Source organism: Musca domestica, unplaced genomic scaffold (genome assembly GCF_030504385.1).
Source record: "Musca domestica strain aabys unplaced genomic scaffold, Musca_domestica.polishedcontigs.V.1.1 138, whole genome shotgun sequence".
Lineage (NCBI taxonomy): Eukaryota > Metazoa > Arthropoda > Insecta > Diptera > Muscidae > Musca > Musca domestica.
The window spans coordinates 187,595-202,849 of NW_026712189.1; the positions used below are offsets into that span (position 1 = coordinate 187,595).

The 15,255-nt window shown below is 34.4% G+C and overlaps 1 protein-coding gene across 1 annotated transcript in view; it reads right to left on the reverse strand.

Annotated features, from left to right (window-relative positions):
- Positions 1 to 2,100: 2,100 nt before the first annotated feature.
- The window catches only part of LOC101890545 (uncharacterized), a 189,712-nt gene continuing 176,557 nt past the window's right edge, over positions 2,101 to 15,255 (reverse strand). The window contains exons 7-9 of the mRNA XM_059118946.1: positions 14,994 to 15,205; positions 7,922 to 8,162; positions 2,101 to 7,857 (exon numbers count right to left, since the gene is read on the reverse strand). Coding sequence (XP_058974929.1) covers positions 7,665 to 7,857; positions 7,922 to 8,162; positions 14,994 to 15,205 — 646 coding nt within the window. The 3' untranslated portion in view covers positions 2,101 to 7,664. The remainder of the gene's footprint in view (positions 7,858 to 7,921; positions 8,163 to 14,993; positions 15,206 to 15,255) is intronic.

The following is a 15,255-nucleotide window of genomic DNA, read 5'->3' on the forward strand; positions in this document are numbered from 1 at the left end:
CAATCTACTTCAATTCGTTCGGAAGCTAAGAGTGATTTCCACAGACGAACAGACAGACGGACATCGCTAAATAGACATAGAATTTTATGCTGATCAAGAATAGATATACTTTGTGGGGTCTAAAATGTAAATTTCAAGGTATTACAAACGGAATGACAAACTTAATAAAATGATTTATGTGTCCGACAAAATAATTTTTTATTTATCGTCAAGTTGTAATAACTGGCCTATGTCTTTGTTTGTTCTTTCTTAAAGAAACCAACCAGCCGGTGACTTAAGCCAGTCAAAAAAAAAGCATTTTATGTATTTTCATTTTCGTCTTTACACAAGATATTAAAGCAAACATATTTTTAACGTTTGACCGATCACTTTATTGAGCCACTGTATAAGTTTTGAACGAACAGAGAGGAAAAATTGTATTTGAGAGTAAATATTGAAAATTTCTTTGTCACAATCTGACCACCAAATATTATTTGACGGTAAATACAAAAACAGCTGATTTTGGGAAAACAAAATTATTTGCCAGAAAACAAAAATTTGACCAATGTGTCCATAATGTGAACATATATGATCAATTATTTTCCTATTTTTTGGTCAAACATTTATTTGAAGATGCAAATGTTTTGTAAGGTCAAACAAGGAAAAATATCAGTTTAAAACATTGGACAGTATTTTGCTTTAAGAACAGGAGCATTTGTAGCATGATTTTTAATAAATAGAAAAACAAACGAATGCAATAAGTGGCTTTGTTTATTTGATATTTTTGAATTAACTGAATTTGAATGTTTAGTAAAAAATGTTTATATTTGGCCTGTTCCAGAACTGCGAGAATGTAAGTGTTTTTAATACGATAACCGATTTTCCGTTTATTATATCGAAGAAAATTGCGAAACTAGTAGATTCTTGCAGGTTCTGGAACAGGATATGGGTAGATGCATCAACGCTTGAATCAATGATATGTCAAAAATTTTGAAATGTTTTGACAAAAATAAGTAGATTTTTTTGTTTTCCTAATTTTCAATAAAATTTCATTCATTATTTTCAATTTCAAAATTGTTTTGACAGTTCATTGTCCCAGCAGCTATGTCGATGTGACTACCTGTATTCTTCTACCATGATACAAAAAAAATGCAAAAAAAAATTGTTCTGGCAAGGAATTTATTCCACAACAGCTGTTCTTTTGCTTCCCTTCTCCAAATAAATTATACCCGAAACTACATTTTCTTCATGTCTCTCTTCCACTCTCTCTGTCTATTTCTCTCGGCCAAATAAACTTATGTTTCCTTACAGTTTGATCAAACAATTTAATGGGAAAATATATTTTACGAATGTGAACATGTGTCAAACATGTTTTCCCATAGCACTGTTTGACGCTGTTTGGTGACTGCTTGAACAAACAAAATCTGTCAAATATTTGACTGTAATGTGAACATCGAATCAACTCTGTATGAATTTCACATTTGTTCAGTCAAATATGGGAAAACAAATTTCGATCAAATATTTGCCCAGTGTGACCGTACCTTTAGCTTTCTTCGCATTCTGTTATTGTACCAAACTTGTACTTACTTTTAAATATTCCAAATAAAATTCCAATACTAACTTGTTTAAAATCTCCATATTTTCCATTTTTTTTCTCTATTTCTTTGCGTTTATATTTCTTAATGTTGAGTTGACAAATTTTTGTGGTGTGATTTTCTTATAACTTTTTTTTCTTGTGTATTTATGTGTTGTTTATGTTTTATTATAATATTTAATGACTAGATGAATTCGAGTTTCCCCATTCTAATGTTTTTGATTTTCTCAGAAATAAACCATGAAATTTCTTGTTTTTTGTTTCTTTTGGGGGGTGTTAATTAATAATAAAAAGCATGATTCTAAGTAAATATTTTTCAGTTTTTTTTTTTTGGTTGGTAATATTTTTACGTACATTTGTATGAATGGATGTCAATGTATTTTTTTTTGTGTTTGATTAAAACGTGTGTTATTTCAATCTTTGGTATTTTCATTCATTCATTCATGCTAAAGTAGTTTGGAACTGGACGTATTATCATTTTTTTTTACTTTTTTGGAGAAAAATATTGGTTTTTCATTACTATCTCGTTGGTGGTGTGGTGTTTTTCTGGTTTTCGTAATTATTTCCTATGGAATCTACTGTTTCTTTCGTAGGTTATGGTGTTTTAAGTTTCGTTCATTTGTTGTCGCTATTTGCTTTTAGGTTTTATCCATAAACTATTTCTATTTACTATTTCTTGTGAGTTTAAAGATGAAACTACAATTTTAGGAGAAAACAACTTTTGGAAATTGGAGATGAAAATTGTTTTAATTTGATATTATTATTTTTTTTGATTGTAGAGGAAACATGAAACGCTTGAGTCTCTTTTCTTATTAGTTCTTTCAGAAATCTTAGTTTTTTTCGTATTTCAGGGTTTTGGAGATATCAATAAGTCTTGGTAGGGATAATGACCATGTAAGTTGTAATAGAAGAAACCAAATAAGGACTTAATATAATATACATAAATAACTACCGACACATACGTACATAAATATACATATATAGTAAGTTGTAATCTAAAATTAACTTATTAATTATTTTTTGTTATCATACAACTAATTGACACCAATCTTTGCTTTGTCTTCGTACAGAATCTCATCTGCTGCCACATATTCATACATACACACACAAATACACTTTGTGTAAACCTGCATTTAATTTCAAAGCCTTTTTAAGACTAAAGGCTAAATGTGGGAATTACAACATATACAAACGTACCTACAACTTATCTATATTCTGCAAATCCTTGTCTCAGAGGGCCTATTGAAGTTATACACATAAATAAATCCAAAATTCAAGAGATATACACAGAAAACATTGGTTTATAATGTAGATTAGGAATTAAAATTAATATTTTTTTAATGGGAAAAATGCATTTGTCTTTTTTTTGGTAACATTTATATGAAGTATACTTTTCGCCAAGTAAGGGGTTATCTCGGGGAACTGATGGAAATCGTAACCACAGAGAGATCGATTATGAAGATTATTTTTTTTTAAAGTACCATTTTGTTTTCTATGAAAATTTGAGTTAAAAAATATTCTCTTTTTAACATTTTTTTTTATTTTTAATAAAATTGTCTTTAAAAAAGTATTCATTTCACATTTATATGGGATAAGAATCAATCCCTGGGGCTTGATTCTTGATCTATGAAAATATGAAATGAAAACTATTTCCTTTATAATTTTTTTCATTTGATATTTCTTTCCCTTTAAAAGTTTTCATTTCACATTTTCATAGAACAAGAATTGAGGCCCTGGGCTGTTTTTTCTGTGCTGAAATACGATTATTTTAGATTTTGTATCATTTTGGAAGAAATAAATTCGAAGGAACTGTGTCGATCGAAACCATAATAAAGGTGTGAGTACATAAGCAGCTTGAAGTCTTCGCATGGCATATTATGTGACACAACATAAACGAATATCAGAGCAGCAACGTAATTCTGCCGTCGTTTCCACTTATGATTTGGCATTAATATGCCTTGCCATGATGCCAAGCTTCCATGGTATAAGAATATAGGTAGATGCATCAACGCATGCGAACATTGATGTCAAAATTTTAAAATTGTTTTGTCAAAAATAAGTACATTTTTATATATTTTCTTATACGATGCAAATCGGAGGTTGTTAGAATATGCATTTCTCAACAATTTTTACAAATTTTAATAATTTTTCATTCAACATTTCAATTCCAAAATCGGTTTGACAGTTCATTGTCCCAGCAGCTGTGTCGAAGCGACTATCTATATTCTTCTACCATGCAAGCTTCTTATGTATCCTCACCTTAAGACCTCCCATCAAGGGCAACTGATAACTAGACGATCTGTCCAATTAATTTGTATTCTCCGCAAACAATTAATACAATCAAAACAAACATTGAAATATTTATTTTTCACTCGAGCATTGATTTTGACATTTGATCTGATAAGATATGGAACTATGTCCAGGGACTGGATTCCTGTTTTATAAAAGAAACGAAATAAAAAATGTTTTCTTTATATTTCTTTTTGTGCAACCAGTTCCCAAAGTTCCTTTAGTTCACCTAGTTCATAATAAAATATTTTATTTTATTACACTGCCTTTACACGGTGCAATTTTTAGCTGGCATTTTTATCAATTCTCTGCGTAAATCTTCGCGCCTTTTACGGCATTTTACGATAATAGTGCTTGGCATTTTTTCTGACATTTTATTTTATTCAGTAGTTCGTATAGAGCTAATTGTTTGTAACATATATTTATAAAGAAGTGATTTAAAATTAAATGTGTGAATCTAAAGAAGAAATGATGGAAAAAGTAATTGAGGTGTTAAATATTGCATTATTAACTTTTATTTTAACTTTCTTTTTTTACTTTTTAATACTTCCAATTAATTTTCATATAATTCACTATGCAATTCAATCACTAAAAACATCACATCACAATAAAAGAAACGCATCAAAAATTACAATAAAGAAACGATATGAAATGCCATAATCATAAAAAATTCGGAAGAAGCAAAAAGAGAAATGCAAAGAAAATGGCATGTAACCCTGTGCGGTGACTTATCGTGCCATTTTTTCTTCTATCCTTGTCTCTCTACACCTTTTACCAACAAAAAAAAAAAATGGCATGGTTAAAAAATGTCACCGTGTAAAGGCAGTGTTATATTGAAGGAGCCATGGTAGAATAATACAGGTAGTCGCAACGACACAGCTGCTGGGACAATTGAGGCAATTGGGCAATTTAAAACCAGTAAAGAAAGTCTTAAAGTCGGGCGGGGCCGACTTTATGATACCCTACACCACTTTGCTAATTTAGTAGAGCTCCACATAACAATTAAAAGTTTTTATGGGAGAATTCAATCATACGCGCTATGATTATAATTATAATTTAAAGTTCAAAAGACTAAATATGCCGAAGCATTTGTACATTTTAAATTCGGAATTGTATTGCCCATTTGGTGCGCAATTAATTTGAAATCGGATAAAGATATATATGAGTGCTATATCCAAATCTGAACCGATCTCGATAAAATTTGGCAAAGATATTTCTGAGCTGTATTTGATATATTTCCCTGAATATCGTAGTTACGGAGTGCATACTACGGTTGTGGGTAACGAATATAACAAATCGGATGAATAATATATATGGAAGCTATAGCTATATCTGAACCGATCTTCACCAAATTTGACATACTAGCTTCTAGACTCAATTCGGTCGTAAGTGCCAAATTCCATCCCATTTGGACAAATATTAGAAGTTTGGTGCACAATAAAAGGTAAATCGGACGAAGTTATATATGGGAGCTATATGCAAATCTGAACCGATCTCGATAAAATTTAGCAAATGTATTTCTGAGCTGTATTTGATATATTTCCCCAAATATTGTTGTTGCAGAGTGCATATTACGGCTGCGGAGGACAAAAATAACAAATCGAATGAACAATATATATGGGAGCTATAGCTATATCTGAACCGATTTCGATCAAATTTGGCATACATATTTTCAGGCCTAATTTGGGGCTGATATTACACGTTTGGTGCACAATAAAAGGCAAATCGGACGAAGATATATATGGGAGCTATATCTAAATTTTGACCGATTATCCAATCCAATTTCAATAGGGTTCGTCCTTGGGCCAAACAAACGATCTGTGCAAAATTTCATCTGGATCGGGCAATAAATGCGACCTGTACTTTGTTTACAAAAATACATGGACAGACGGACGGACGGACATACATAAATCGACTCAGAATGTGATTCTATGCAGATCATCAAAAGGAACTATGGGTCTATCTCGTTTCCTTTTGCCTGTTACAAACAAATGCACAAAGACATAATACCCTGACCTCCATGTGGTGTAGGGTATAAAAATTGTTGAAAAAAACGCATATCATAACAACTCCCAGGCAGAGCTACCAACTGCTTACAATTTTTTCTAAGTGTGCCCGACTTGTGCTAATTTCTTTTTGTGCAACTAGTTCCCAAAGTTCCTTTAGTTCACCTAGTTTATAATAAAATATTTTATTTTATTGAAGGAGCCATGATAGAATAATACAGGTAGTCGCATCGACACAGCTGCTGGGACAATTTGTAATTGAAAATTTGAAATGAAAAATTATAGCAATTCGCAAAAATTGTTGAAAAAAAAGCATATCATAACAACTCCCAGGCAGAGCTACCAACTGATTACATTTTTTTCTAAGTGTGCCCGACTTGTGCTAATTTTGTGCATATACTTATTGTTTTGAAAAATAAAAACAAAATATTTTCAAAGTCAATGATTAAATTTATTAACCTGTTTTGGCGTGGAGTTAAAAAATTGTCGGACAGCAACTCGTCCGACAGCTGATCGAAAACCGCGTCGCAGTAGCCGAAAAATGGCTCGTGAGCTAAATATATCACAATATTCCATTCGGCAAACATTGAAAAATGAGCTCGGGGTAAATCCTTGAAATTCCAAAAAGTGCAAGAACTTACACCGCAACGGAAAGAAAATTGACTCAAGAGATATGAAGAGTTGCTTTGATTGGCCGAAAATGGTGAATGGGGATACCAAAATCTTCGGAAACGAATCCGTTGGACTATTGTATCTGGAGTATTTTGTAAAGCTAGGTTGGCACTAAAAAATACCAAAGTGTCGACCACCTCAAGCAAGCGCTACGCCGGGAATTGGCCAAAATACCACAGAACAACATTCGGGCAGTGTGTGACGGTTTCATTGTTCGTTTGAAGGCCATAATTCGTGCCAAACTTGACCAAATCGAACAAATCTAAACTTATTCTAAAATTTGATGTTATTTCCGACATTTCTGCTTTCATTCAATAAATTTGAAAAATTATGGCTTTTGACTTTGTTGCAGTTTTTTATCTCACCCTATAGTTCCTTTATCGATCCTCTCGGTGTTCTCTAAAGTTTTGATAATATCGGAAGATTGTGAAATTTCAGAGCCTGTTTTCCGAGTTACAAACAAGCATAAGAGACCATGGCGAAAAGTATACTTTGCTTCATATTGGCCAAAATGCCAAGATTATTTTCTTACAAACTAACTTACATATTTATGTATATAAATAATTCTTAGCCGTTTTGAATTCAATCCAATCCTTCATTTAATATATTTCGTGCTTGTGATGCTAATAAAACTCTACCTAGAACTATTCAAAAAAATGTCATAACATTTTTACCATTTGTCATTTGCTTCGTTTTCGCTATACTTTGTAATATCTCAACAATCATTAACAGTTTCAGCTTTGTAAGAGTGTCGTCACACTATATAATAATCTCAATTATAATATATATTTTTTGTTTATTTACTTAGAATCCTTGTCCATGTTTATGGCTTTCGTTTCAATTAAAATGTTTGAATAAAAATTTCATTTTTTCCAATAACTACAAACTAATAGATCTAAAGTTATTTTTTTGGTTTCTTATCGAATATATAAAAAATCAATTCAATTTCAGTTGAGTTCAATTAAAAATATGTCCCATTTCCCGTCAAGGGACTTGCTTTTTGATTTCAGTTTTTGGTTTCTTAAAAAATTACCCTGTTAAACTATTCCGTGCTAATTTTCTTTTCTATGTTTTTGTTTGTTTTTTTGTTTATTTTGCCTCCATTCTGTGACCCTTTAAATTCGCTAACTAAAATATTTTAGACCGGCAATCAATAGGAATTTCTCAATAAACAATTCCGAATCTAATACAGCAATATGGGCAGCCCTGCCAATTAGAGTATTGGCGGTATGTGGCAAGGCATGATGTACATCGTAACGGGTCAAAGTCAGTTCAGGTCGTGCCAAAATCGGTGCAATTATATTGTTGACCATTTCTCTGTAAAAAAACACAATTTTTTATTTTAGAGTAAGGCATTGCCGAAGATTTCGATTCGATTTACCTATAAATAACTCCCAAATTTGAATTGTCCCTTATTGCTGCCTTGCACAATTCCAAACGAGCCGAGTGTGCCGGCACATAACGATCTTGACTGGATCCGCAGAGTAGTATATTCTTGAAATGATGCAAGTTACTACGCTGGCTGAGACGATACAAGAAACTTTTGCGCATATCGCTGGTGTCACGCATACACAGTTGCAACAGGGAGCCGGATTTTTTCCATTTCTGCATAAACCACATGCCTGAAAAATACAAAAAAAAAAAACAGTAAAGAAAGTCTTAAAGTCGGGCGGGGCTGACTTTATGATACCCTACACCAATTTGCTAATTTAGTAGAGCTCCGCATAACAATTAAAAGTTTTTATGGGAGAATTTTATCATACACGCTGTGATTATAATTATAATTTAAAGTTCAAAGGACTAAATATGCCGAAGCATTTGTATCTTTTAAATTCGGATTTGTATTGCCCATTTGGTGCACAATTAATTTGAAATCGGATAAAGATATATATGGGAGCTATATCCAAATCTGAATCGATCTCGATAAAATTTGGCAAAGATAATTCTGAGCTGTATTTCATATATTTCCCTGAATATCGTTGTTACGGAGTGCATATTACGGTTGTGGGTAACAAATTTAACAAATCGGATGAACAGTGTATATGGGAGCTATAGCTATATCTAAACCGATCTTCACCAAATTTGACATACTAGCTTCTGAACTCAGTTCGGTCGTAAGTGCCAAATTTAATCAGATTTGAGCAAATATTAGACGTTTGCTGCACAATAAAATGTAAATCGGACGAAGTTATATATGGGAGATATATCCAAATCTGAACCGATCTCGATAAAATTTAGCAAATGTATTTCTGAGCTGTATTTGATATCTTTCCCCATATATTGTTGTTACAGAGTGCATATTACGGCTGCGGAGGACAAAAAATAACAAATCGGATGAACAATATATATGGGAGCTATAGCTATATCTGAACCGATTTCGATAAAATTTGGCATACTTATTTTCAGGCCTAATTTGGTTGTATGTGCAAAATTCCATACTATTCGGGCTGATATTACACGTTTGGTGCACAATAAAAGGCAAATCGGACGAAGATATATAGGGGAGCTATATCTAAATTTTTACCGATTATCTCCAATTTCAATAGGGTTCGTCCTTGGACCAAACAAATGTTGTTTGGAAAATTTCATCTCAATCGGATAATAAATGCGACCTGCATTTTGTTCACAAGAATACATGGACAGACGGACGGACGGACAGATGGACGGACAGACGGACTGACATGCATAAATCAACTCAGAAAGTGATTCTATGCAGATCATCAAAAGGAACTATGGGTCTATCTCGTTTCCTTTTGCCTGTTACAAACAAATGCACAAAGACATAATACCCTGACCACCTTGTGGTGTAGGGTATAAAAATAATAATGAACATCAAAAAACAAGTAAGCAAAGGCTATAGTCGTGCGGGCCGATCATGTGATACCCTACAACACTACAATATGTTCGAAGTCCCCTTATATCTAAATCCATTTTGGAAGATTTCGTTTTAGAAATAATGTCAAAGGGCCCCGCCCAGAGGTTATCCTTAGTTTTTTGGCCCGGAGAATTTGGCAAAAGTTGTGAAAGTTGTGCTCCATTTTACAGGTAAATGTAATCCAATGGACATCCAAAATGCTAGACTTCTTCCCTGTCCTTAACTGTCTCCCGATGCGAAATTCCGTGTCGATTAGTTTCAATTGTGGCCTATAGAGCGACTACAAAATTAAAAAAAATTAAATTTTTTTAGTCCATTTGCACCTCTAAATGTACATCTTAAGAACAATATGCTTTAATTCTGACCCCAACCCTACCCCCACGCAAAATTTCTTGAGGGTTGGACGATAATTTCGATATGCATGTAATACCCTCAAAACTTAGTGTTGAGGGGTGTAAAAATTTAGAAAATTTACAATTCAAAATTGTAAGTCAAATTGAAAAAATCGCATGCGATAAAAAATGTGACAAAAAATTAAAAAAATCGACAAAAGATATTCACTTTTTTATTGGTATATTTTTCGCGATTTTCTTAGATTTTCTGCTTTTCTGGCAAAAGACCATTCCGAATTGATGGGAATTGTGAAAATCGGCCCAACGGTTCTTGATTTATAAGCAGAATAAATAAGATCAATTCTTTTACATATATATTGTACCTATTTTGCTATATATCCGATTTCTTGGCTATTAGCATCACTGTAATGGTCAGAAGTGATCTTTTAATGTATTTGTGATATGGCTGGGGTTGAAAATATTCGCAGTTTAGTGGAAATTTTCCTATTTTCTTACATAAAAGTTAGGGTCTTTCTTACCCGCTAATTATTGTCCGATGGCCGCTCAAATTTAGGTTTCTGCCCACTCCCAAACTCTAACTCCATGTAAATGTTCGCGTCGATTGGTTCATAATTGTGACCTATAGAGCAACTGCAAAATCAGGAAAATTTTCTGTTTTTGGTCCATTTCAACACCTAAATATCGTGCGATAATCTCCAAAAACAGTAGGGTTTATTCTGACCATAATCGCACCTCTATTTTCAATTTCGTGAGGATCGGTTCATAATTGCGACCTGTAGCTTGATTACAAATTAACATGGACAGACGGACGGACGGACGGACATTCATAGCTAGATCGACTCATCTCGGTGAGATTGGAAGATCCATATATACTTTCCTATGTGGGAAACCAATACTTCGAGGTGTTACATAATTTTTGACCCAATCACACTTATAATACCCCCAACACATAGTGTTGTAGGGTATAATTAACATGCAATTTCCAAAGTAGAAGCATGTGAAAATGGTCTGGACTACCTATTCAGGGGCCAAATCAATAAAAATAAAGTGTCACGTTTGGAGTGGTTTTCTGCGAGAAATGTTAACTAGGGGGGAGAGTACATAAAAGGCTTTTTTGACTGGCTTAAGTCATCGGCTGGATTCGTCGTAGAGGAATAAATAATAAAGAAGTTTTAGGTTGACTTAGTTCAATTTCGGCCCTAGGCTCCTTTGTCCCTTTCCGAAGAAGCCAGACGCTGACTTAAGCCAGTCAGAAAAGCGTATTATGTATTCTCACCTTAATTTTCTCAGATATAACGTCCATCGGAAAAGACTCGGGGAATACTAGGAAGAAACCATTCTAATAAGTAATCGAATCAACATGAATAGTAGAAAGTTTTCAATTTGTATAACGAGCAGAACAATACGATCTCTCCCTCTGTACAAAATGGTGTAGGTAAATTAAGTTAATGCGAAGGTAAATTACAGTAACCAAAGGCTCTTTCAAGGGTTTTCGGCTCTTAAACCTCAACTGTAGTTATATCGTAGTGCCAAATCGAGAGTTGAAATCAGGATCAACAACCAAAAACAATGCAATGTATAGGAGAATGGGATCTCTGGAAGGATAAAATAACTGGGAATCATTCTGCAAGATAAATTTGACTTCTGGTAGACATCCGTACATATCATGAAGAATTCCTTGAAGAATCCTGTGCAAGTCCTTCGACACCCTTTGTAAGTCTTGTATGTCCTTTCATTATCCTTGTACGTTCTTGTAGTCTGTGTAGCTATCGCAACTGTAGCTTGGAATATTCTTGTAGTCTGCTTGAGTACTCATAAGGATGTCTTGCAACCGTATCCTTGAATATCCTCGTAGTCTGCATAAATACTTATTAAGGTCTCTGAAAACCGTATCATTGAATATGAATGTAGTCTGTTTGAGTATTGCATTAAGGTATATCGCAACAGCAGCATTGAATATCCCTGTAGTGCTCTTAAGTACTTATTAAAGTCTCTCGCAATCGTATCGTTGCAGTCTACTTGAATACTTATTAAGGTCTATCGCAACCGTAGCTTTGAATATCCTTGTTGTCTGCTGAGTATTTAATTAGGTCTCTCGCAATTGTGTCCTTAGATATCACTGTAGTCTGCTTGAGTACTTATTAAGGTCTCTCGCAATCATATCCTTGAATATCCTCGTAGACAGCTTGCAACCGTAGCTTTGAATATCCTTGTAGTCTGTTTGAGCACTTACTAAGGTCTCTCGCAACCGACAGACCTCCTGTAGACCCCTGTAGTCTGCTTGAGTACTTATTAGGGCCTGATGCAATCATAGCCTTCAATATCCTTAAGCTGGGAATACATAAAGCGCTTATTTGGCTGGCTTAAGTCATCGGCTAGCTTCTTCGGAAATGAACAAAGGAGATTTAGGTTGACTTAGTTCGATTTTGGCCCTAGGCTCCTTTGTTCATTTCCGAAGAAGCCAGCCGATGACTTAAGCCAACCAAATATGCTCTTTATGTATTTCCAGCCTTATAGTCTGTTTGAGTACTTATTAAGGTCTTTCGCAACCATATCCTTGGTTACTTTATAAGGTTCCTTGCAACGATAACTTTAAATATCCATGTAGTCTTTTTGAGTACTTTTTAAGGTCTTATGCAACCGTATTTTTGAATATCCTTGTAGTTTGAGTATTTTTTAAGGTCTCTTGCAACCGTAGCCTTGAATATCTTCGTAGTGTGCTTATGTACTAAGTAAGATCTCTCGCAGCTGTATCCTGGACTATTCTTGTATTCTGCTTGAGAACTTATTAAGGTCTATTGCAACCGTAGCTTTGTATATACCGTAGCTTACTGTATTCCTATAGACGAAATCTTACACTCCCTCATAGGTCCTGCTTGAGTACTTATCAAGGTCTCTGGCATTAACCATCCGGTAGACTTGACTACACAATTCCGAATCCTTAGGTATAAATCCTGTCTCGAGTACTTATCCAGGTGTCGAGTCGAAGAACCATTTGGCAATTCCGGACCGAAGACGGGTAGGATAAGTTGTACTTACCACAGAATCAGTACAGTATAAGTTCATTCAACAATAAAACGTAATATCAAATGAAAATAATTGTATTTCTCTTTCTGTCTTATAAGAAATAAGTTTTTGTACGAACTTTGGACTTCCGTGACCTAAGGGGAGACCAAGGGGAGAAGATATGTCGTTCATTTGCAAGACAAATTTGACTGCCGAATTTCAAGCTTACGCTTACCAAAAATTTTTCCTAATGCAAGGAATTTTGTCGGCTTTTAAATTGCAACTAGAGAATATTGCCGAACCAAATGAAGAGGATTAGGATGTGGAAAAAGAGAATTTGACAGGATGTTTAGGATTGGGGTTAACAATCGACAACTGTGGAATTTATAGAGCACCATCTAAAACGTAATAGTATTCAACTGGATCGATGACTTAAGGTTATCTAGAATTTTTTTCCTGCATATGTAACCTACTGGCTTCTTCGTAAAATAAAGGAATGAAATAAAGGATATCCGAATCCTATTTTATACTAAGTCAATTTAAACTCCATAGTTTTTTTTTGCGAAAAAGCCAGCCGATGTGACCTTTAATAATGAGAAACTAGCTCAACTTCTTAGAAGGTAACCAATTCGATCTAACAATTTCTAAAGTACATCGGGGAGAAAGAGGTTCGGAGAAAACGTTTGCCTTCAGGAGCTAGAATTCTGTCATCGTATGATCTTCGAATGTTAAACGATTTGATGTTTACTCTAAGCCTGTCTATAGCATATCTAATAATTACAAAGGAAACCCGGAATCAATGGTCATCCAATTCACTTTGGACGCAGTCAGTCCAGTTTGCCGAACCGCACTAATAAAGAATTATTTTTATACCCTCAGTCATATGGCTACAGAGGGTATATATCATTTGATACGGTCAAAACGTGCCTAGTCGAAATAAGGGTTTTAGACCCTAGGTCTCTTTGGACCAAATCCGTTTCAGAACATTTGGAGTCGATCTAGCGATGTCCGTCCGTCCGTCCGTCTGTCTGTCTGGTTGGTGCGCACGATAACTCTCGAAGGGAGTATCCGATTTGGTCCAAACTTGGTACATCGTAATATCTTTGTCAAACTTAGATCGAGTTCGGTGATGGGCAATATCGGTCCACTCCTTCTGCTACCTCCCCCACAAAAAACCGAAATTTGCAAAAAATATATTTTTTGCACAGAAAGAGAAAGGATAATCCGATTTTGCTCCAACTTTGCAAGTCCTAATATTTGCATCAGTTCTACGTTAGGTGTAAAAATGGACAATATCGGTTCACTCTTTCAAGTACCTCCCCCACAAATGGTCGAAATTTGGAAAAGTAACAACTCTCATAAAATGTGATGTAAGAGTCCGATTGTCTTCAAATGTCGGATATCCCAATATTTATATTAACCCAAGCTCTGGTGTTAAGATGGAATATATCCGTCCACTCCTTCTGGTACCTCCCTCACAAAGGGTAGAAATTTTCAAAAAAAAAAAAAAAAAAAATACATATTTTTTGCACAGAAAGGGAAACGATGATCCGATTTTGCAAGTCGTAATATTTGCATCAGTGCTAAATTCTGGTTCAAAAATGGACAACATTGGTTCACTCCTTCAAGTACCTCCCCCACAAATGGTCAAAATTTTGAATAATTACAACTCTCATAAAATGTGATGTAAGAGTCCGATTGTCTTTAAATTTCACACATCCCAATCATTTTATTAGCCCAAGGTCTGGTGTAAAGATGGAGTATATCGGTCCACTTCTTCTGGTACCTCCCCCACAAATGGTCGAAATTTTAAAAATATATATTTTCTGCAGAGAAAGGGAAGCAAATATCTAATTTTGAAAAACATAACGCTCAAAGAAAGTGAAATAAGGATCCAACTCTCTTCAAATTTTCACTCATACAAGCATTATTGCTAACACCAGATCTGTTGTGAAGATGCTATATATTTGCGAACACCTGCTGGTACCTCACCCACAAAGGGACACAATTTTCAATATTTTTATCTGTCATAAATTGCGAAACAACTCAGCGATTCTTTACAATTGATTTATCCATCTTCTATAATAATATTTATATCATATTTATTTAGGTCCGATACGAAATGAACAATATTGACCCATTCTTTCAAAACCCACTCCATAGAGGGTGAAGAGGGCTGAGGGTATATTTACTTGTTTTATATTTTCTTCATTACTCACCCATATTAACTAATCCACTGGTATTATACAATGTACCCAAATGCGGTCCCGATAATGATAAAAACGTATGCAATCGCGGCAATAATGAACGCATTTGTGGTCTCGCCAAGGCGCTGCGTACAATAATTGTTCCCAATGAATGAGCGACGAAAGAAATGCGTGTCGGATTGAGTCCACAGGTTTCGATATGATATAAAATTTCAGCAACAAGTCTGCCGGGAAACACACACACAAAATTTAGAATGCTATATATAATGTATAA